The 23,113-nt window shown below is 51.6% G+C and overlaps 1 protein-coding gene across 4 annotated transcripts in view; it reads left to right on the forward strand.

Moving 5' to 3' along the window:
- Positions 1-23,113, forward strand: part of lamb3 (laminin subunit beta 3) — an 89,284-nt gene that overhangs the window by 27,460 nt on the left and 38,711 nt on the right. The window contains exons 1-3 of one of the 4 annotated variants that reach the window (XM_078420256.1): positions 169-293; positions 3,790-3,916; positions 8,369-8,495. The exons of 1 other annotated variant lie outside the window; for it this stretch is intronic. Coding sequence is in view for 1 of the 3 variants with exons in the window: in XM_078420254.1 (XP_078276380.1) it covers positions 8,369-8,495 (127 nt within the window). In the remaining 2 variants the exon portion in view is untranslated. Of the gene's footprint in view, positions 1-168; positions 294-3,789; positions 3,917-8,368; positions 8,496-23,113 lie in introns of those variants that run through there. 2 more of the 4 variants (XM_078420255.1, XM_078420254.1) reach the window with 2 other exon arrangements.

Genomic DNA, 23,113 nt, shown 5'->3' on the forward strand with positions numbered 1-23,113 from the left:
TGGAATTTGTTGCCACAGAAGGCTGTGGAGGCCAAGTCAATGGGTATTTTTAAAGCTGAGATAGATGGATTCTTGATTAGTGCGGATGTCAGAGGTTATGGGGAGAAGGCAGGAGAATGGGGTTAGGAGGGAGAGATAGATCAGCCGTGATTGAATGGCGGAGTGGACTTGATGGGCAGAATGGCCTAATTCTGCTCCTAGAACTTATGAACATAAGATCACCCCTTAATCTCTGTAATGAACCACATCTGTAATAACTGCATAAAAACCTGCTGTAAGAAAACAAGTCCCACGTGAGTTTGTGTGCCATTCGTGAGGTGGTAAGCATTATTCATCGCTACCTGGCAAAATCCTTGTTTTGTTTAAAAGTATTTTATTTTCCTGTTTATTTTGTCGGAATCTTTATGCAGCAGCCCATGTTCCACAGTGCACATTCGTTGGCACAAAGGTCAGCAAAGCTGGTGAAACTCCTGCTCCCGTGGCATGTTTGTTCACGGTAAACAAGTCCCCTCATCCCAGCTCTCAAACCCAGCTTGGTCTTTGGACCTTCCTTGTGGTCCTCGTAAGGTCATAAGGAATTGGAGCAGAATTAGATCATACCACGTGACGCCTGCACTAATCAAGAATTTATCTATCTCTGCCTTAAAAATATCCACTGACTTGTGGCCTCCACAGCCGTCTGTGGCAAAGAATTCCACAGATTCACAACCCTCTGACCAAAGAAATTTCTCCTCATCTCCTTCCTAAAAGAACGCCCTTTAATTCTGAGGCTGTGCCCTCTGGTCCTAGACTCTCCCACTAGTGGAAACATCCTCTCCACGTCCACTCTGTCCAGGCCTGTGTTGAACAGATGCGCTGGGCCACACTGGAGAAAGGTGGAAGAGTGTCGGGAACTGGGAAGGGTGCGGGGAAGATCTACCAGGATGTTGCCAGGACTCGAGGGCCTGAGCTACAGGGAGAGGTTGGGCAGGCTAGGACTTTATTCCTTGGAGCGCAGGAGGATGAGGGGTGCTTTTATAGCGGTGTACAAGATCATGATAGGGTAAATGTACAGACACTTTTACACAGACTAGGGGAATTGAGAACACAAGGATATAAGTTTAAGGTGAAGGGGGAAAGATTTAATAGGAACTTGCGGGGCAACCTTTACACACAAAGGGTGGTGGGTGTATGGAACGAGGAGTTAGTTGAGGCAGGGACTATCACAACATTTAATAAACAGTTAGACATGTACATGGATAGGACAGGTTTAGAGGGATATGGGCCAAACGCAGGCAGGCGGGACTGGTATAGATGAGGCATGTTGGTCATCGTGGGCTGGTTGGGCCGAAGGGCCTGTTTTCTCGCTGTGTGACTCTACATAATGGTGGAGGTTTACCGGGACGATCCTCCTATGGGGGCTGCAGCCTGTGTGAGCTCCGCGGTAGTTCACAGTCCCTCGCCTGCTGACTCGAGATCCACGACCCCCGCATCTTGGTGTTTATTTAATGTGTATCAACAGGCGCGATAAAATGGCGCAGCGGGTGGAGCTGCTGCCTCACAGAGCCAGAGACCCGGCATCGATCCCGACCTCGGGTGCTGTCTGTGTGGAGTTTGCATGTTCTCCCTGAGTCCACATGGGTTTTCTCCAGGTGTTCAGGTTCCCTCCCACATCCCAAAGACGTGCGCTTTTGTAGATTAATTAGACAATAGGTGCGGGAGGAGGCCATTCGGCCCTTCGAGCCAGCACCGCCATTCAATGTGCAGCGTAGGTTTACTAGGTTCATTCCCGGAATGGCGGGACTGTCATATGTTGAAAGACTGGAGCGACTAGGCTTGTATACACTGGAATTTAGAAGGATGAGAGGAGATCTTATCGAAACGTATAAGATTATTAAGGGGTCGGACACGTTAGAGGCAGGAAACATGTTCCCAATGTTGGGGGAGTCCAGAACAAGGGGCCACAGTTTTATCTCAGTTTTAAATGGCCTCCCTTTTATTCTTAGACTGTGTGGCCCCTGGTTCTGGACTCCCCCAACATTGGGAACATTTTTCCTGTATCTGGCTTGTCCAGTCCTTTTATAATTTTATACGTTTCTATAAGACTGCAAAGCAGTGAAAAGAAAAAGAATAAAGGAAAAAGACATCAGTGCAAAACACAACTGGAGTCCACAGTCGAGCAAGAGGTGGGCCGTAGTGTTCCATTGCCGAGGGAGGATTAGGGTAGTATAGGTTGGTTCAAGATCCTGATGGCTGCAGGAAGGTAGCTGTTCCTGAACCTGGTGGTGTGGGACTTCAGGCTTCTGTACTTCCTGCCCGACGGTAGTGGTGAGAAGAGGTCACGGCTCGGGTGGTGGGCATCCTTGATGATAGATGCCGCCTTCTTGAGGCAGTGCCTGGTGTCGATGCTCTCCATGGTGGGGAGGGCTGTGGCCCTGATGGACCGGGCCGTGATGACACACACCACTCTCTGTGTCACCTTGCACTCCTGAGCAATGGAACTGCTGAACCAGGACCTAGAGTCGTAGAGTGATACAGTGTGGAAACAGTCCCTTCTGGTCAACATGCCCACACCGGCCAACATGTCCCAGCTACACTAGTTCCACCTGCCTATGTTTGGTCCATAACCCTCCAAACCTATCCTATCCATGTACCTGTCTAACTGTTTCTTAAACAGTTAGGATAGTCCCAGCCTCAACTACCTCCTCTGGCAGCTCGTTCCATGCACCCACCACCCTCTGTGTGAAAATGATACCCCTCAGATTCCTATTAAATCTTTCCCCCTTCACCTTAAAGCTATGTCCTCTGGTCCTCGATTCCCCTACTCGTCTTTGAGTTTGGCCAGTTTCATGTTCTTAGATGGTGGAGATCTGATTTAGTTCCCACTGTGTGAAAGTGCAGAAAACTAGGTGAAAGTTGACACTGCCTGGTGAAACTTGGTTTGCCTTATTGTTGCAGTGAATTTCCACTCTGACTAGAGGTTGTAAATAAACTTGTTCACCCCAGTCACTAGCACACCACCAATGGTGTTGCCAAATGTACTCAGAGAGTCTTTTGCCGAGTCCTGAGTTGCTGGGAAAGGACCCCGACCCAGAGTCGAATGGGTGGTGAATCTGTGGGATTCTTTGCCACAGACGGCTGTGGGGGCCACAAGTCAGTGGATATTTTTAAGGCAGAGATAGATAGATTCTTGATCAGTGCGGGTGTCAGAGGTTGTGGGGAGAAGGCAGGAGAATGGGGTTAGGAGGGAGAGACAGATCAGCCATGATTGAATGGCGGAGTAGACTCGATGGGCCGAATGGCCTAATCCTGCTCATATCACTTATGTCCTTATGACCTGAGAATCAAGAAATAGGATGCAGTCTTTTGATTTAACAAGGATTTTCTGTAAAATTTAAATGTACGTATGTATTGCACATTTTGGCAAATAATAGGTAGGATAAATCCAAGCCAATTGTTGCCCTAGTCCCACCTTGTCTTTAGTTTAGTTTAGTTTAGAGATACAGCACAGAAACAGGCCATTCGGCCCATGAGTCCACACCGACCAGCAATCCCCGCACACTAACACTATCCTACACACACTACACATACACCAACCCTATTAACCTACATCCTGTGCGGCATTGGAGTGTGGGAGAAAACCGGAGATCTGGGAGAAAACCCACGCAGGTCACGGGGAGAACGTACAAACTCCGTACAGACGGCACCCGTAGTCAGGATGGAACCCAGGTCTCTGGTGCTGCAAGCACTGTAAGGCAGCAACTCTACCGCTGCACCACCGTGACCGTCTTAATAAACATTGTTTTTTAGAACGACAGAACCCTGAACAATAGAACACAAAGTGCTGGCAGATCTCAGCGGGCCGGGCAGCATCTGTGGAGGGAGTGGACAGGCAGCGTTCCTGATCAGGACATCTCTCTGCCCTCACATCTTTCAGGTTTGATGTCCTCTGATTCACTTGATTAAGTGTGAGAACAAACCCTTGAAAATTTAATGCCCCCCCCCCCCCCAAAACATTTGTGGACGATCTGTGGGTGGAGATTCACTGGAGATTGGGCTGCAGGAAAGAACCATCCCTGCCCTTGGCCAGTTATGACCAAGGACCACGTAGACTGAGGGGGGTGGCTGTATGGATCCAGCTGCCAGAGGAGGGAGTCGAGGCGGGGACTATCACAGTATTTAATAGGCACCTGGACTGGTTTATAGATAGGAAAGGTTTAGATGGATATGGGGCAAAGGTGGCAAATGGGACTAGTGCAGATGGGATATCATGGTTGGCATGGATGAGTTGGGCCGAAGGGCCTGTTTCTATGCTGTGTGCCTCTATGAGGGGACTCGCTAGTGTAAGAGTTTCTGGTTTACACTGACATTCAGTAGCTTTCCCATGCACTGATTCCTCTGCAGTTCACGTTGGCTTCTCACAAGGAGTGGGGAGAGTGTAGAACTCAGAGCATGGTTGAGAGGAGTGGTGCTGGTGTCTTCAAGAGGAGGTTGGACCAGGATACGTGAGAGAAGGGAGTAGAGGGGTGTTGGATACAGAGAGAGGGGAGGAGGCAGCAGCAGGACAACAATACCACCAGAGAGTCAGAGAGTCTGGTGCGTGTAATCATTGTTGTGGTCTTGGGCAGAGCAGCAGTGAACCTCCAAACAGGCAGTCCCCAGCAACAGCAGCCTGGTGATAGCACCAGCCTCTGCTGCAGTGATGTTAAATGAGAAATGGACGTCGGACAGAAGCTGGACATGAGGCAGCAGATGCTGGGATCTCCAGTAAAAGTCACTCAGATCACACTCAGGAGCAACTTCTCCCCCTCTGTTATCAGGCTTCTGAACGGCCCTTCCATAAGCTAGGGTACTGTCCGATTCACCTCTACCCCATTGCGGACATTGGACTTTGTCTGTGGAACTGATGCGCTACGATGCTGAGAACTATATTCTGCACTCTGTATCTCCCCCTCAGCTCTACCCATTGTACTTGATGGTATTATCTAATCTGATTGGATAAATACTTCAGCACACCTGACAATAATAAACCCAAACTAGAGCACATGGTATTGGAGGTAGGGTACTGACATGGATAGAAAGTTGGTTGACAGACAGAAAGCAAAGAGTGGGGATAAATGGGTCCCTTTCAGAATGGCAGGCAGTGACTAGTGGGGTACCGCAAGGCTCGGTGTTGGGACCGCAGCTATTTACAATATACATCAATGACTTGGATGATGGGATTAAAAGTACCATTAGCAAATTTGCAGATGATACAAAGCTGGGTGGTAGTGTGAACTGTGAGGAAGATGCTATGAGGTTGCAGGGTGACTTGGACAGGTTGTGTGAGTGGGCGGATGCATGGCAGATGCAGTTTAATGTGGATAAGTGTGAGGTTATCCACTTTGGTGGTAAGAATAAGAAGGCAGATTATTATCTGAATGGTGTCAAGTTAGGAAAAGGGGACGTACAACGAGATCTGGGTGTCCTAGTGCATCAGTCACTGAAAGGAAGCATGCAGGTACAGCAGGCAGTGAAGAAAGCCAATGGAATGTTGGCCTTCATAACAAGAGTCAAGTCAAGTCAAGTCAATTTTATTTGTATAGCACATTTAAAAACAACCCATGTTGATCAAAGTGCTGCACATCTGATTAGGAAAAAAAAAAGAGTTGAGTATAGGAGCAAAGAGGTCCTTCTGCAGTTGTGCAGGGCCCTAGTGAGACCGCACCTGGAGTACTGTGTGCAGTTTTGGTCTCCAAATTTGAGGAAGGATATTCTTGCTATTGAGGGCGTGCAGCGTAGGTTTACTAGGTTAATTCCCGGAATGGCGGGACTGTCATATGTTGAAAGACTGGAGTGACTAGGCTTGTATACACTGGAATTTAGAAGGATTAGAGAGGATTTTATCGAAACATATAAGATTATTAAGGGGTTGGACACGTTAGAGGCAGGAAACATGTTCCCAATGTTGGGGGAGTCCAGAACCAGGGGCCACAGTTTAAGAATAAGGGGTAGGCCATTTAGAACAGAGATGAGGAAATACTTTTTCAGTCAGAGAGTTGTGAATCTGTGGAATTCTCTGCCTCAGAAGGCAGTGGAGGCCAATTTTCTGAATGCATTCAAGAGAGAGCTGGATAGAGCTCTTAAGGATAGCGGAGTCAGGAGACCCGGCATCGATCCCGACCTCGGGTGCTGTCTGTGTGGAGTTTGCATGTTCTCCCTGAGTCCACATGGGTTTTCTCCAGGTGTTCAGGTTCCCTCCCACATCCCAAAGACGTGCGCTTTTGTAGATTAATTAGACAATAGACAATAGGTGCGGGAGGAGGCCATTCGGCCCTTCGAGCCAGCACCGCCATTCAATGTGCAGCGTAGGTTTACTAGGTTCATTCCCGGAATGGCGGGACTGTCATATGTTGAAAGACTGGAGCGACTAGGCTTGTATACACTGGAATTTAGAAGGATGAGAGGAGATCTTATCGAAACGTATAAGATTATTAAGGGGTCGGACACGTTAGAGGCAGGAAACATGTTCCCAATGTTGGGGGAGTCCAGAACAAGGGGCCACAGTTTTATCTCAGTTTTAAATGGCCTCCCTTTTATTCTTAGACTGTGTGGCCCCTGGTTCTGGACTCCCCCAACATTGGGAACATTTTTCCTGTATCTGGCTTGTCCAGTCCTTTTATAATTTTATACGTTTCTATAAGACTGCAAAGCAGTGAAAAGAAAAAGAATAAAGGAAAAAGACATCAGTGCAAAACACAACTGGAGTCCACAGTCGAGCAAGAGGTGGGCCGTAGTGTTCCATTGCCGAGGGAGGATTAGGGTAGTATAGGTTGGTTCAAGATCCTGATGGCTGCAGGAAGGTAGCTGTTCCTGAACCTGGTGGTGTGGGACTTCAGGCTTCTGTACTTCCTGCCCGACGGTAGTGGTGAGAAGAGGACACGGCTCGGGTGGTGGGCATCCTTGATGATAGATGCCGCCTTCTTGAGGCAGTGCCTGGTGTCGATGCTCTCCATGGTGGGGAGGGCTGTGGCCCTGATGGACCGGGCCGTGATGACACACACCACTCTCTGTGTCACCTTGCACTCCTGAGCAATGGAACTGCTGAACCAGGACCTAGAGTCGTAGAGTGATACAGTGTGGAAACAGTCCCTTCTGGTCAACATGCCCACACCGGCCAACATGTCCCAGCTACACTAGTTCCACCTGCCTATGTTTGGTCCATAACCCTCCAAACCTATCCTATCCATGTACCTGTCTAACTGTTTCTTAAACAGTTAGGATAGTCCCAGCCTCAACTACCTCCTCTGGCAGCTCGTTCCATGCACCCACCACCCTCTGTGTGAAAATGATACCCCTCAGATTCCTATTAAATCTTTCCCCCTTCACCTTAAAGCTATGTCCTCTGGTCCTCGATTCCCCTACTCGTCTTTGAGTTTGGCCAGTTTCATGTTCTTAGATGGTGGAGATCTGATTTAGTTCCCACTGTGTGAAAGTGCAGAAAACTAGGTGAAAGTTGACACTGCCTGGTGAAACTTGGTTTGCCTTATTGTTGCAGTGAATTTCCACTCTGACTAGAGGTTGTAAATAAACTTGTTCACCCCAGTCACTAGCACACCACCAATGGTGTTGCCAAATGTACTCAGAGAGTCTTTTGCCGAGTCCTGAGTTGCTGGGAAAGGACCCCGACCCAGAGTCGAATGGGTGGTGAATCTGTGGGATTCTTTGCCACAGACGGCTGTGGGGGCCACAAGTCAGTGGATATTTTTAAGGCAGAGATAGATAGATTCTTGATCAGTGCGGGTGTCAGAGGTTGTGGGGAGAAGGCAGGAGAATGGGGTTAGGAGGGAGAGACAGATCAGCCATGATTGAATGGCGGAGTAGACTCGATGGGCCGAATGGCCTAATCCTGCTCATATCACTTATGTCCTTATGACCTGAGAATCAAGAAATAGGATGCAGTCTTTTGATTTAACAAGGATTTTCTGTAAAATTTAAATGTACGTATGTATTGCACATTTTGGCAAATAATAGGTAGGATAAATCCAAGCCAATTGTTGCCCTAGTCCCACCTTGTCTTTAGTTTAGTTTAGTTTAGAGATACAGCACAGAAACAGGCCATTCGGCCCATGAGTCCACACCGACCAGCAATCCCCGCACACTAACACTATCCTACACACACTACACATACACCAACCCTATTAACCTACATCCTGTGCGGCATTGGAGTGTGGGAGAAAACCGGAGATCTGGGAGAAAACCCACGCAGGTCACGGGGAGAACGTACAAACTCCGTACAGACGGCACCCGTAGTCAGGATGGAACCCAGGTCTCTGGTGCTGTAAGCACTGTAAGGCAGCAACTCTACCGCTGCACCACCGTGACCGTCTTAATAAACATTGTTTTTTAGAACGACAGAACCCTGAACAATAGAACACAAAGTGCTGGCAGATCTCAGCGGGCCGGGCGGCATCTGTGGAGGGAGTGGACAGGCAGCGTTCCTGATCAGGACATCTCTCTGCCCTCACATCTTTCAGGTTTGATGTCCTCTGATTCACTTGATTAAGTGTGAGAACAAACCCTTGAAAATTTAATGCCCCCCCCCCCCAAAACATTTGTGGACGATCTGTGGGTGGAGATTCACTGGAGATTGGGCTGCAGGAAAGAACCATCCCTGCCCTTGGCCAGTTATGACCAAGGACCACGTAGACTGAGGGGGGTGGCTGTATGGATCCAGCTGCCAGAGGAGGGAGTCGAGGCGGGGACTATCACAGTATTTAATAGGCACCTGGACTGGTTCATAGATAGGAAAGGTTTAGATGGATATGGGGCAAAGGTGGCAAATGGGACTAGTGCAGATGGGATATCATGGTTGGCATGGATGAGTTGGGCCGAAGGGCCTGTTTCTATGCTGTGTGCCTCTATGAGGGGACTCGCTAGTGTAAGAGTTTCTGGTTTACACTGACATTCAGTAGCTTTCCCATGCACTGATTCCTCTGCAGTTCACGTTGGCTTCTCACAAGGAGTGGGGAGAGTGTAGAACTCAGAGCGTGGTTGAGAGGAGTGGTGCTGGTGTCTTCAAGAGGAGGTTGGACCAGGATACGTGAGAGAAGGGAGTAGAGGGGTGTTGGATACAGAGAGAGGGGAGGAGGCAGCAGCAGGACAACAATACCAGCAGAGAGTCAGAGAGTCTGGTGCGTGTAATCATTGTTGTGGTCTTGGGCAGAGCAGCAGTGAACCTCCAAACAGGCAGTCCCCAGCAACAGCAGCCTGGTGATAGCACCAGCCTCTGCTGCAGTGATGTTAAATGAGAAATGGACGTCGGACAGAAGCTGGACATGAGGCTGCAGATGCTGGGATCTCCAGTAAAAGTCACTCAGATCACACTCAGGAGCAACTTCTCCCCCTCTGTTATCAGGCTTCTGAACGGCCCTTCCATAAGCTAGAGTACTGTCCGATTCACCTCTACCCCATTGCGGACATTGGACTTTGTCTGTGGAACTGATGCGCTACGATGCTGAGAACTATATTCTGCACTCTGTATCTCCCCCTCAGCTCTACCCATTGTACTTGATGGTATTATCTAATCTGATTGGATAAATACTTCAGCACACCTGACAATAATAAACCCAAACTAGAGCACATGGTATTGGAGGTAGGGTACTGACATGGATAGAAAGTTGGTTGACAGACAGAAAGCAAAGAGTGGGGATAAATGGGTCCCTTTCAGAATGGCAGGCAGTGACTAGTGGGGTACCGCAAGGCTCGGTGTTGGGACCGCAGCTATTTACAATATACATCAATGACTTGGATGATGGGATTAAAAGTACCATTAGCAAATTTGCAGATGATACAAAGCTGGGTGGTAGTGTGAACTGTGAGGAAGATGCTATGAGGTTGCAGGGTGACTTGGACAGGTTGTGTGAGTGGGCGGATGCATGGCAGATGCAGTTTAATGTGGATAAGTGTGAGGTTATCCACTTTGGTGGTAAGAATAAGAAGGCAGATTATTATCTGAATGGTGTCAAGTTAGGAAAAGGGGACGTACAACGAGATCTGGGTGTCCTAGTGCATCAGTCACTGAAAGGAAGCATGCAGGTACAGCAGGCAGTGAAGAAAGCCAATGGAATGTTGGCCTTCATAACAAGAGTCAAGTCAAGTCAAGTCAATTTTATTTGTATAGCACATTTAAAAACAACCCATGTTGATCAAAGTGCTGCACATCTGATTAGGAAAAAAAAAAGAGTTGAGTATAGGAGCAAAGAGGTCCTTCTGCAGTTGTGCAGGGCCCTAGTGAGACCGCACCTGGAGTACTGTGTGCAGTTTTGGTCTCCAAATTTGAGGAAGGATATTCTTGCTATTGAGGGCGTGCAGCGTAGGTTTACTAGGTTAATTCCCGGAATGGCGGGACTGTCATATGTTGAAAGACTGGAGTCACTAGGCTTGTATACACTGGAATTTAGAAGGATTAGAGAGGATTTTATCGAAACATATAAGATTATTAAGGGGTTGGACACGTTAGAGGCAGGAAACATGTTCCCAATGTTGGGGGAGTCCAGAACCAGGGGCCACAGTTTAAGAATAAGGGGTAGGCCATTTAGAACAGAGATGAGGAAATACTTTTTCAGTCAGAGAGTTGTGAATCTGTGGAATTCTCTGCCTCAGAAGGCAGTGGAGGCCAATTCTCTGAATGCATTCAAGAGAGAGCTGGATAGAGCTCTTAAGGATAGCGGAGTCAGGGGGTATGGGGAGAAGGCAGGAACGGGGTACTGATTGAGAATGATCAGCCATGATCACATTGAATGGTGGTGTTGGCTCGAAGGGCTGAATGGCCTATTCCTGCACCTATTGTCTATTGTCTAAACCTAAACACAAAGTACTGGAGTAACTCAGCAGGTCAGGCAGCATCTGCAGAAGGGATGGGACCGACCTGAGACGTTACCTGTCCGTGTTCTCCACAGATGCTGCCTGACCCGCTGAGTTACTGCAGCACTCTGTGTTTAACAAGGGAGGACCCTCGTTGAATTACTGGCCATGAGATCCAGGCGGCAGGATTGAGGAGGGGTCCCGGGTTAACGCAGAAGGACAAGATGCCCCTCTACTGTCTGGGAGGACCAGGTCATGTGCACGGGGCTACTGGAGGGGGGACTTGAACCAACAACCTCCTGGCACCTCGCCTCGCCACGTCTGACAAGTGAGGTGGTGACCCTCTCCCCTCTCGACCGCCACATCACAAGGACCACGCTGGCTGGGACAAGGTCACTTCAAACAGGGCACGGGACATCCGCGAAACACTCAAACAACAAGCAGTCAATGGGGGAAGTTCGATTTGTTTTTCACAGCTAAAAATAGATCCACACATTATCTTCCCACAGCTGAGTCCAGGAGGAATAGTCCACAGTGTTGCCCTCTTGAAAGCTTGGTTTAGTTTAGAGATACAGCGTGGTAACAGGCCCTTCGGCCCACCGAGTCCGTACCGACCAGCGATCCCCGCACACCAACAATTTACACACACACCAACCCAATTAACCTACAAACCTGCACGTCTTTGGAGTGTGGGAGGAAACCGGAGCTCCTGGAGAAAACCCACGCAGGTCACGGGGAGAACGTATAAACTCCGTACAGACAGGTCCCGTAGTCGGGATCGAACCCGGGTCTCTGGAGCTGTGAGGCAGCAGCTCTACCCGCTGCGCCACCGTGCCGCTGATATTGCCCTCTCTAAAGTTTAGTTTAGTTCAGAGATATAGCGTGGAAACAGGCCCTTCAGCCCACCGAGTCCATGCCGAGCAGTGATCACCCATTCACACTAATTCTATGCTATCCCTCTCGGGGCTAATTTCAGAGGCCAATTAAGTTCATAATGCATAGGAGCAGATTGGCTCGATTGTAATCGTGTATTGTCTTTCCGCTGGCTGGTCAGCACGCAACGAAAGCTGTTCACTGTACCTCGGTACACGTGACAATAAACTGAACTGGACTGGGAATTAGGCCATTCGGCCCATCAAGCCTGTTCCGCCATTCAATCATGGCTGATCTCTCTTTCCCTCTCAACCCCATTCTCCCGCCTTCTCCCCGTAACCCCTGACACCCTAACTAATCAAGAATATGTCAATGTCGGCTTTAAAAATACCCAATGACTTGGCCTCCACTGGAAACATCCTCTCTCCATCCACATTCTCGACTATCATGATTATTATTAGCCGGCAAACCCGCGCGTCTTTGGAGTGTGGGAGGAAACCGGAGCACCCGGAGAAAACCCACGCAGGTCACGGGGAGAACGTGCAAACTCCGTACAGACAGCACTTGCTGTCAGGATGGAGCCCGGGTCTCTGGCGCTGTGAGTCAGCAGCTCTACCCGCTGCGCCACCGTGCCGCCCAGTTGCTGATTACAACAGGATATAAAAGGAGAAAGTGCGATTTTTATTTGTAACGTTTGCTAACTGTGAAAAATAACTTTTGGGCAGAGCTGAATATATAAAGACGGAGGAAGAAGCACGATTTTAAACCACTGTTTTGTCATTTGAATCTTGACAGAATCCCACTTTTTAAGAAAGGAGGGAGAGAGAAAACGGGAAATTATAGACCATTTAGTCTGACATGAGTGGTGGGGAAGATACTGGAGTCAATTATAAAAGACGAAATTGTGAAGCATTTGGATAGCAGTAACGGGATCGTTCCAAGTCAGCATGGATTTACGAAGGGTTTAATGTGGATAAGTGTGAGGTTATCCACCTAGGTGGTAAGAATAAGAAGGCAGATTATTATCTGTATGGTGTCAAGTTAGGAAAACGAGATCTGGGTGTCCAAGTGCATCAGTCACTGAAAGGAAGCATGCAGGTACAGCAGGCAGTGAAGAAAGCCAATGGAATGTTGGCCTTCATAACAAGAGGAGTTGAGTATAGGAGCAAAGAGGTCCTTCTGCAGTTGTACAAGGCCCTAGTGAGACCGCACCTGGAGTACTGTGTGCAGTTTTGGTATCCAAATTTGAGGAAGGATATTCTTGCTATTGAGGGCGTGCAGCGTAGGTTTACTAGGTTAATTCCCGGAATGGCGGGACTGTCGTATGTTGAAAGACTGGAGCGACTAGGCTTGTATACACTGGAATTTAGAAGGATGACAGGGGATCTTATCGAAACATATAAGATTATTAAGGGGTTGGACACGTTAGAGGCAGGAAACATGTTCCCAATGTTGGGGGAGTCCAGAACCAGGGGCCACAGTTTAAGAATAAGGGGTAGGCCATTTAGAACTGAGATGAGGAAAAACTTTTTCAGTCAGAGAGTTGTGAATCTGTGGAATTCTCTGCCTCAGAAGGCAGTGGAGGCCAATTCTCTGAATGCATTCAAGAAAGAGCTAGATAGAGCTCTTAAGGATAGCGGAGTCAGGGGGTATGGGGAGAAGGCAGGAACGGGGTACTGATTGAGAATGATCAGCCATGATCACATTGTATGGCGGTGCTGGTTCGAAGGGCTGAATGGCCTCCTCCTGCACCTATTGTCTATTGACAGAGGGAGAAGCACGATTTTAAACCACTGTTTTGTAATTTGAATCTTGACAGAATCTTCAACTCTGACACTATTAGGCAGAGAGACCTGTTGACATTGGCCCAGCATTATCTGCTTATCGCTGAGATGTGGGGAAAGTGGCCAGAGCTGTGGAGATATGTGAACATGGTGATACAGGGCCAGGACACTCTGATCCTGTCACTCTACCGCCCGTCCAGCTGATGTGCAGGGACTTTGATGCCTCACCTTTGGCATAGTTTCCTCACCGAGAAACTAGTCTGAGTCACAACCTGATCCCGGAAAACTAAAGCAACTCCAAGCCAAGCCCCTCTCATTTTCCTGTCAGGAATCCCTTGCCTTGGCTTGTCTCAGAGTGACGAATGCCGCCACTCCTTGGAGCCCACGTCAGTGCAGTCGGCTCGCAACCATTTGGTTGTCACAGCGACAGAATCCTAGAGGCAGGCGGCAGCAAGAAGGCCCTTCGGCCCATCGACTCCGTGCTGACGATTGCTCACCCCATTGTCAGGTGTTGCACTTTGGCTGGTCGTGTGTAAGGGGAGAGTAATGTATTTGTCCAGGACCATGAGGGGAAAGACAGTAACCTTGTGAGGCTGTGTGCGTCTGAGTATAAACCCCACTTGATTCCCCCCCCCCACGCTGGTTCCTCCTTTGTTCCTTCCCCCGGCAGCGTGATTTGTCAGTGTGGACAGGCTCCCATTAATGAAATAAAGCAAACATTTCTTCATCTAAGACTGAAGAAGGGTCTCGTTCCAAAACGTCACCCGTTGAGAAGGGTCTCGACCCGAAACGTCACCCATTGAGAAGGGTCTCGACCCGAAACGTCACCCATTGAGAAGGGTCTCGACCCGAAACGTCACCCATTGAGAAGGGTCTCGACCCGAAACGTCACCCATTCCTTCTCTCCAGAGATGCTGCCCGACCCAATGTGTTACTTCAGCATTTCTAGTCTGTCTTCAGTGTAAACCAGCATCTGCAGTTCCTTCCTTCACATTTCTTAATTAAAGTTTACACCTATTATTGAAATTTAATTTATACTTCTCAGGCGGCACGGTGGCGCAGCGGGTAGAGCTGCTGCCTCACAGCGCCAGAGACCCGGGTTCATTCCCGACTACGGGCGCTGTCTGTACGGAGTTTGTACGTTCTCCCCGTGACCCGCGTGGGTTTTCTCCAAGATCCTCGGTTTCCTCCCACACTCCAAAGACGTGCAGGTTTGTAGGTTCATTGGCTTGGTGTAAATGTAAATTGTCCCCAGTGTGTGTGGGATAGTGTTAGTGTGCGGGGATCGCTGGTCGGCGCGGACTAGGTGGGCCGAAGGGCCTGTTTCCACGCTGTATCTCTAAACTAAACTAAACTAAACACTGAGCCCAATTTTAAAGTGTCATTTAAAGTTGGGCCCAACTTGCCCACACCGACCAATACGTCCCACTACAGTAGCTCCACCTGTCTGCCTTTGGCCCATACCCCTCTAACCTGTCCTGTCCATGTACGTTCTCCCGGGGCACCCCTGCTAACATCAAGACGCAAACAATACAGCGTGTTCAATGGTGTGGGGATGCAGAACACCAACAGCGGCCGGCCCCTACGTCTGTGGGGCCTGAGTCTATGGGACCTGGGTCTGTGGGCCCGTGGCTGGGGCCTGGGTCTGTGGGGCCTGAGTCTGTGGGGCCTGAGTCTGTGGGGCCTGAGTCTGTGGGGCCTGAGTCTGTGGGGCCTGAGTCTGTGGGGCCTGAGTCTGTGGGGCCTGGGTCTGTGGGCCCGTGGCTGGGGCCTGGGTCTGTGGGGCCTGAGTCTGTGGGGCCTGAGTCTGTGGGGCCTGAGTCTGTGGGGCCTGAGTCTGTGGGGCCTGAGTCTGTGGGGCCTGAGTCTGTGGGGCCTGAGTCTGTGGGGCCTGGGTCTGTGGGGCCTGGGTCTGTGGGCCCGTGGCTGGGGCCTGGGTCTGTGGGGCCCGTGGCTGGGGCCTGGGTCTGTGGGCCCGTGGTTGGGGCCTGGGTCTGTGGGGCCCCTGGGTCTGTGGGGCCTGGGTCTGTGGGGCCCGTGGCTGGGGCCTGGGTCTGTGGGGCCCCTGGGTCTGCGGGGCCTGGGTCTGTGGGGCCCGTGGCTGGGGCCTGGGTCTGTGGGGCCCGTGGCTGGGGCCAGGGTCTGTGGGCCCGTGGCTGGGGCCAGGGTCTGTGGGGCTTGTGGCTGGGGCCTGGGTCTGTGGGGCCTGGGTCTGTGGGGCCTGTGGCTGGGGCCTGGGTCTGTGGGGCCTGGGTCTGTGGGGTCCGTGGCTGGGGCCAGGGTCTGTGGGGCCTGGGTCTGTGGGGCCCGTGGCTGGGGCCAGGGTCTGTGGGCCCGTGGCTGGGGCCGGGGTCTGTGGGGCCTGTGGCTGGGGCCTGGGTCTGTGGGGCCTGGGTCTGTGGGGCCCGTGGCTGGGGCCTGGGTCTGTGGGGCCTGGGTCTGTGGGGTCCGTGGCTGGGGCCAGGGTCTGTGGGGCCCGTGGCTGGGGCCTGGGTCTGTGGGGCCTGGGTCTGTGGGGTCCGTGGCTGGGGCCAGGGTCTGTGGGGCCCGTGGCTGGGGCCTGGGTCTGTGGGGCCTGTGTTTGTGGGGCCCGTGGCTGGGACCTGGGTCTGTGGGGCCCGTGGCTGGGGCCTGGGTCTGTGGGCCCGTGGCTGGGGCCTGGGTCTGTGGGGCCCGTGGCTGGGACCTCGATCGGCGCCAGAGAGGCGTCCAGAGAGGACTCAGCGGCGATAGCGGCGAGGTCGGTGCGGCGGTCGATGATGGCGCTGACCGACGGGCGGACACGTGGAAGTGAGAACGACGCTGCCGGGGGAAGGAATGAAGGACGCGGTGTGGGGGGGGGGGCGCTGTGTGGGGGGGGGAGGGGAGAACAAAGGGGGACCCGGGGCGAAGTGGGGGTACTTTGTAACTTTGTCAGCGCCCTTTATGTGGCCACTCTTTGCTTACCTTGGGTACACAATCTGGTTTGGGAACAGCTCTGCCCAGGACAGGATGGCCCTGCAGAGAGTAGTGCGTTCGGCTGAACGCACCATGGGAACTACACTCGTCCCCCTGCAGGACCTATACATCAGGAGGTGCAGATCCAGAGCCAGCAACATTATGGGGGACCCCTTCCACCCCAGTAACGGACTGTTCCAGATGCTACGGTCAGGCAAATGCCTCCGCTGTCACGCTGTGAAAACGGAGAGGATGAGACGGAGTTTCTTCCCACAGGCCATCAGGACTGTTAACTCTCATATCACCAGGGACTCATTTTGTATGGAGTTTGTACGTTCTCCCCGTGACCTGCGTGGGTTTTCTCCGAGATCTTCGGTTTCCTCCAACACTCCAAAGACGTACAGGTATGAAGGTTAATTGACTGGGTAAATGTAAAAATTGTCCCTAGTGTGTGTAGGATAGTGTTAATGTGCGTGGATCGCTGGGCGGCACGGACTCGGTGGGCCGAAGGGCCTGTTTCCGCGCTGTATCTCTAAATCTAAAAAAAAAATCGGATTTAATTTACTGTATTAATATATTTTTTGTGTTAATTTTTTTAAATTATTTTGTAGTTTTAGCACAATCCGCAGGCATTGCTACTTGCATTTCGCTGCACATCTTGTATGTGTGTGTGACAATTAAACTTGACTTGACTTGTACACGGGCAATGACTCTCTCTGTGACCCGTCACGCGCGAACATAAAGCGTTTGACTCAGGCTGGGTCGGCGGTGGTGACGCGGCCCTGACTGCCCTGGTCGGTCGGCCGGCCGGCCTTGTGGACGGATGGGGCTGTTACTCAGGGACATCGGCACATTCCAGCTGCATGTCTCAGCAAAGGCTGCAGTTCACTGCGCCAATGATGTCACGCTTTGAAACATCATGCCCTGAGGACAAAGATTGTAAAGTCACAACAAAGTCATAGCCAGGGGCGGCACGGTGGAGCCGCGGTCACACAGCGGGTGGAGCAGCGGGTAGTGCCACTGTCACACAGCGGGTGGAGCAGCGGGTAGTGCCACTGTCACACAGCGGGTGGAGCAGCGGGTAGTGCCACAGCGGGCAGAGCAGCGGGTAGTGCCACAGCGGGTGGAGCAGCGGGTAGTGCCACAGCGGGTGGAGCAGCGGGTAGTGCCACTGTCACACAGCGGGTGGAGCAGCGGGTAGTGCCACTGTCACACAGCGGGTGGAGCAGCGGGTAGTGTCACTGACACACTGCGGGTGGAGCAGCGGGTAGTGCCACTGTCACACAGCGGGTGGAGTAGTGGGTAGTGCCACTGTCACACAGCGGGTGGAGCAGCGGGTAGTGCCACTGTCACACAGCGGGTGGAGCAGCGGGTTGTGCCACAGCGGGTGGAGCAGCGGGTAGTGCCACTGTCACACAGCGGGTGGAGCAGCGGGTAGTGCCACTGTCACACAGCGGGTGGAGCAGCGGGTAGACAATAGGTGCAGGAGGAGGTCATTCGGCCCTTCGAGCCAGCACCACCATTCAATGTGATCATGGCTGATCATTCTCAATCAGTACCCCGTTCCTGCCTTCTCCCCCTACCCCCTGACTCCGCTATCCTTAAGAGCTCTATCTAGCTCTTTCTTGAATGCATTCAGAGAATTGGCCTCCACTGCCTTCTGAGGCAGAGAATTCCACAGATTCACAACTCTCTGACTGAAAATGTTTTTCCTCATCTCAGTTCTAAATGGCCTACCCCTTATTCTTAAACTGTGGCCCCTTGTTCTGGACTCCCCCAACATTGGGAACATGTTTCCTGCCTCTAACGTGTCCAAACCTTTAATAATCTTATATGTTTCGATAAGAAGTGGCGCTGCCACTGCCACACAGTGCTGAGACCTGGGTACAAGCAGCTAGAGTCACCAGCTGTTTATTGTCCTTCTCCCCTAAACAGAACAAAGACATTCTTACTTGCAGCAGCACCACACAACATGGTGCGTTGTAACAGTAACTCAGCGGGACAGGCCGCATCTCTGAACGAGCGAGGGTCTCGACCTGAAACGTCACCCATTCCTTCTCTCCAGAGATGCTGCCCGTCCCGCTGAGTTACTCCAGCATTTTGTGTCAATCTTCGAATTTAAACCAGCGTCTGCAGTTTCTTCCTACAAATCTATGATACACAACAAAAAAAAGTTTAGAGCTCTAGTAGCCTGATGGCTGTGGGGAAGCAGCTGTTCCTGAACCCTGGGCGTTACAGTTTACAGGCTCCTGGACCTTCTTCCCGATCGAAACATATAAGATTATTAAGGGGTTTGACACGTTAGAGGCAGGAAACATGTTCCCAATGTTGGGGGAGTCCAGAACCAGGGGCCACAGTTTAAGAATAAGGGGTAGGCCATTTAGAACGGAGATGAGGTAAAACTTTTTCAGTCAGAGAGTTGTGAATCTGTGGGATTCTCTGCCTCAGAAGGCAGTGGAGGCCAATTCTCTGAATGCATTCAAGAGAGAGCTAGATAGAGCTCTTAAGGATAGCGGAGTCAGGGGGTATGGGGAGAAGGCAGGAACGAGGTACTGATTGAGAATGATCAGCCATGATCACATTGAATGGTGGTGCTGGCTTGAAGGGCCGAATGGTTTACTCCTGCACCTATTGTCTATTGTCTATGGCATGGGTGAGATGAGAGTGTGGCCAAGGGTGGTGTGGGTCAGTGAGAGTGTGGCCAGGGGTGGTGTGGGTCAGTGAGAGTGTGGCCAGGGTGGTGTGGGGTCAGTGAGAGTGTGGCCAGGGTGGTGTGGGTCAGTGAGAGTGTGGCCAGGGTGGTGTGGGTCAGTGAGAGTGTGGCCAGGGTGGTGTGGGTCAGTGAGAGTGTGGCCAGGGTGGTGTGGGTCAGTGAGAGTGTGGCCAGGGTGGTGTGGGTCAGTGAGAGTGTGGGGGGGGGGGTGTGGGTCAGTGAGAGTGTGGCAGGGTGGTGTGGGTCAGTGAGAGTGTGGCCAGGGTGGTGTGGGTCAGTGAGAGTGTGGCCAGGGTGGTGTGGGTCAGTGAGAGTGTGGCCAGGGTGTGTGGGTCAGTGAGAGTGTGGCCAGGGTGGTGTGGGTCAGTGAGAGTGTGGGGGGGGGGGTGTGGGTCAGTGAGAGTGTGGCCAGGGTGGTGTGGGTCAGTGAGAGTGGGGGGGGGGGTGTGGGTCAGTGAGAGTGTGGCCAGGGTGGTGTGGGTCAGTGAGAGTGTGGCCAGGGTGGTGTGGGTCAGTGAGAGTGTGGCCAGGGTGGTGTGGGTCAGTGAGAGTGTGGCCAAGGTGGTGTGGGTCAGTGAGAGTGTGGCAGGGTGGTGTGGGTCAGTGAGAGTGTGGCCAGGGTGGTGTGGGTCAGTGAGAGTGTGGGGGGGGGGGGGGGGTGTGGGTCAGTGAGAGTGTGGCCAGGGTGGTGTGGGTCAGTGAGAGTGTGGGGGGGGGGGTGTGGGTCAGTGAGAGTGTGGCCAGGGTGGTGTGGGTCAGTGAGAGTGGGGGTGGGGGTGTGGGTCAGTGAGAGTGTGGCCAGGGTGGTGTGGGTCAGTGAGAGTGTGGCCAGGGTGGTGTGGGTCAGTGAGAGTGTGGCCAGGGTGGTGTGGGTCAGTGAGAGTGTGGCCAGGGGTGGTGTGGGTCAGTGAGAGTGTGGCCAGGGGTGGTGTGGGTCAGTGAGAAGTGTGGCCAGGGTGGTGTGAGTCAGTGAGAGTGTGGCCAGGGTGGTGTGGGTCAGTGAGAGTGTGGCCAGGGTGGTGTGGGTCAGTGAGAGTGTGGCCAGGGTGGTGTGGGTCAGTGAGAGTGTGGCCAGGGTGGTGTGGGTCAATGAGAGTGTGGCCAGGGTGTGTGGGTCAGTGAGAGTGTGGCCAGGGTGGTGTGGGTCAGTGAGAGTGTGGCCTGGGTGGTGTGGGTCAGTGAGAGAGTGTGGCCAGGGTGGTGTGGGTCAGTGAGAGTGTGGCCAGGGTGGTGTGGGTCAGTGAGAGTGTGGCCAGGGTGGTGTGGGTCAGTGAGAGTGTGGCCAGGGTGGTGTGGGTCAGTGATGGTGCTGGCAGCTTTTATGGGGCAGAACCTCCTGTAAATCCTTTTGATTGTAGGGAGTTCAGTCCCCGCGATGGGCAGTGTTGATGTTTGATCCTGACCTCGGGTGCTGTCTGTGTGGAGTTTGCACGTTCTCCCCGTGACAGTGTGGGGTTCCTCCGGTGCTCCGGTTTCCTCTCACATCCCAAAGATGTGCGGGTTTCTGGGTTAATCGCCCCACTAGTGTGTAGGGAGTGGATGAGAAAGTGGGATAACACGGAACCAGTGTAAATGGGCGATCACTGGCCAGCATGGACTCAGTGGGCCGAAGGGCCTGTTTCCCTGCTGTAGCTTTCAATCAATTATATAAACCAGAGCTGCAAGTAATGTGTTATTCATGCTTTGGGGGCTTTCAAATAGCAGCAGAACAAAACTGGTGCAGGAGACATCTTTAAATGAAAGCCTGAATAACTCCAGCAAATTACATCCAGTATAATGTTATCAAAGTTAAGAAATTATATTTTTAATGGAGCTGGGGAGCGAGTGGGATGAGCTCAGTCTGCAGTGAGGCGGTGGAAAACAGCCCTCTGAGGTGGGAGCCCTCAATCAGTTCTGAAGAACCCTTATCCAACCCCATCCTCTTCCTCCAGAGATGCTGCCTGATCTGCTGAGATACTCCAGCACTCTGTGTCTATCTTTAGTCTGAAGAAGGGCCCTGACCTGAAATTCATCTGTCCATCCCATCTACAGATAAAGGCATAGAGTGCTGGAGTAACTCAGCGGGTCAGGCAGCACCTGTGGAGAACATGGATAGGTGACGTTTCACAGAGTGCTGGAGTAACTCAGCGGGTCAGGCAGCATCTGTGGAGAACATGGATAGGTGACGTTTCACAAGAGTGCTGGAGTAACTCAGTGGGTCAGGCAGCACCTGTGGAGAAACATGGATAGGTGACGTTTCACAGAGTGCTGGGAGTAACTCAGTGGGTCAGGCAGCACCTGTGGAGAACAGGATAGGTGACGTTTCACAGAGTGCTGGAGTAACTCAACGGGTCAGGCAGCAACCTGTGGAGAACGTGGATAGGTTGATGCTTCACATTGGGACCCCTTCTTCAGACAGGCTCGGAACGTTACCTCTCCTTCCTCCCCAGGTTGTGTTGTCAATCCGGTCCTTCCTCTCTGGACTGAGCCCCATTCACTAACGTGTGTGTGGGAGGGAAGTGCAGATGCTGGGTTGACATGTCTATAGTTTAAAGGAACATATTGCCTCTGCTTTCTCCTGCCTCAGCTTCCGTCTCCCATTTTCCCAGTTTCCCTTCCTGGATGGACCCAGATATAAACGGATGGAGTTTGTGGTGTTAATACAGTGTGTGCAGATCCAGACGTCAGCAGATTGTGCTGGAGTGTTTTCCAACGTAACCTTGCCAGACAGGCTGTAACACCTGCCCACTGCCTCACAGACTGTAAGGGTGGGGTGGAAGTTGTTTACTCATGAGTACCGTTCCAATCTGCTGGAGCGCATCCGGAGAGAGTGTCAGAGTGAATTAGTCAGAACATGATCAACAATAATTCACAGAAGACAGACACAGAGTGCTGGAGTAACTCAGCGGGTCAGGCAGCACTTGTGGAGAACATGGATAGGTGACGTTTCACAGAGTGCTGGAGTAACTCAGCGGGCCAGGCAGCATCTCTGGAGAACATGGACAGGTGACGTTTCACAGAGTGCTGGAGTAACTCAGCGGGTCAGGCAGCATCTGTGGAGAAAAACACCTCTTCAGGCCCAAACCCAGTCTTGACCCATCTCCGTCACCCGTTCCTTCTCTCCAGAGAGGCTGCCTGACCCGCTGAGTACTCCAGCTTTTTGTGTCTATCTGTGGTTTAAACCAGCATCTGCAAGTTCTTTCGTACACAACAATAATTCAAGTTGTGTTAAATGTGAAAGTTCAGAATGCCGCACACTTGCGTTGTCTGAAACCTTTTGTACATTCAATAAATAGCTTGTCGTGGTAAATTAGCAGTTAAGCAATCTGCCACAAAACAGAGTTGCTAATGTTCATGAAGGGTCTGGAATGAAGACACAAGGAACTTCAGATGCCACAACCCTGAACAAAACACAAAGTGCTGGAGGAACTCAGCAGGTCAGGCAGCATCTGTGGAGGGGATGGACAGATGATGTTTCAGGTCAGGACCCTCCTTCGGTCTGGAGACGAGTCTGAAGAAGGGTCCCAACCCGGAACATCCTCTGTCCATTTCCCTCTGCAGATGCTGCCTGGCCCACTGAGTTCCTCCACCACTTTGTGTTTTGCTTCAAGGTTTAGAATGGACAGGAAGAGTTTTAGATGACTGGGGGCCAAATGTAGGCAAATAGGACTAGTCCAATGGGCCAAGCATGGTGAAGATGGACAGAATGGCCTGTTTCCATGTTGTGGAACTCAATCCTGATTGTAAACATGAAAGTAGTTCAGGTTAGTTTAGAGATACAGCGCAGAAACAAGCCCTTTCGGCCACCGGTCCACGCCGCCCAGCGATCCCCGCACATTAACACACTATCCTACACCCACTAGAGGACAATTTTTACATTTACCAAGCCAATTAACCTACATAACTGCACGTCTTTGGAGTGTGGGAGGAAACCGTAGATCTAGGAGAAAACCCACGCAGGTCACGGGGAGAACGTACAAACTCCGTACAGACAGCGCCCCTA

Source organism: Rhinoraja longicauda, chromosome 24 (genome assembly GCF_053455715.1).
Source record: "Rhinoraja longicauda isolate Sanriku21f chromosome 24, sRhiLon1.1, whole genome shotgun sequence".
Classification (NCBI taxonomy): Eukaryota; Metazoa; Chordata; class Chondrichthyes; order Rajiformes; family Arhynchobatidae; genus Rhinoraja; species Rhinoraja longicauda.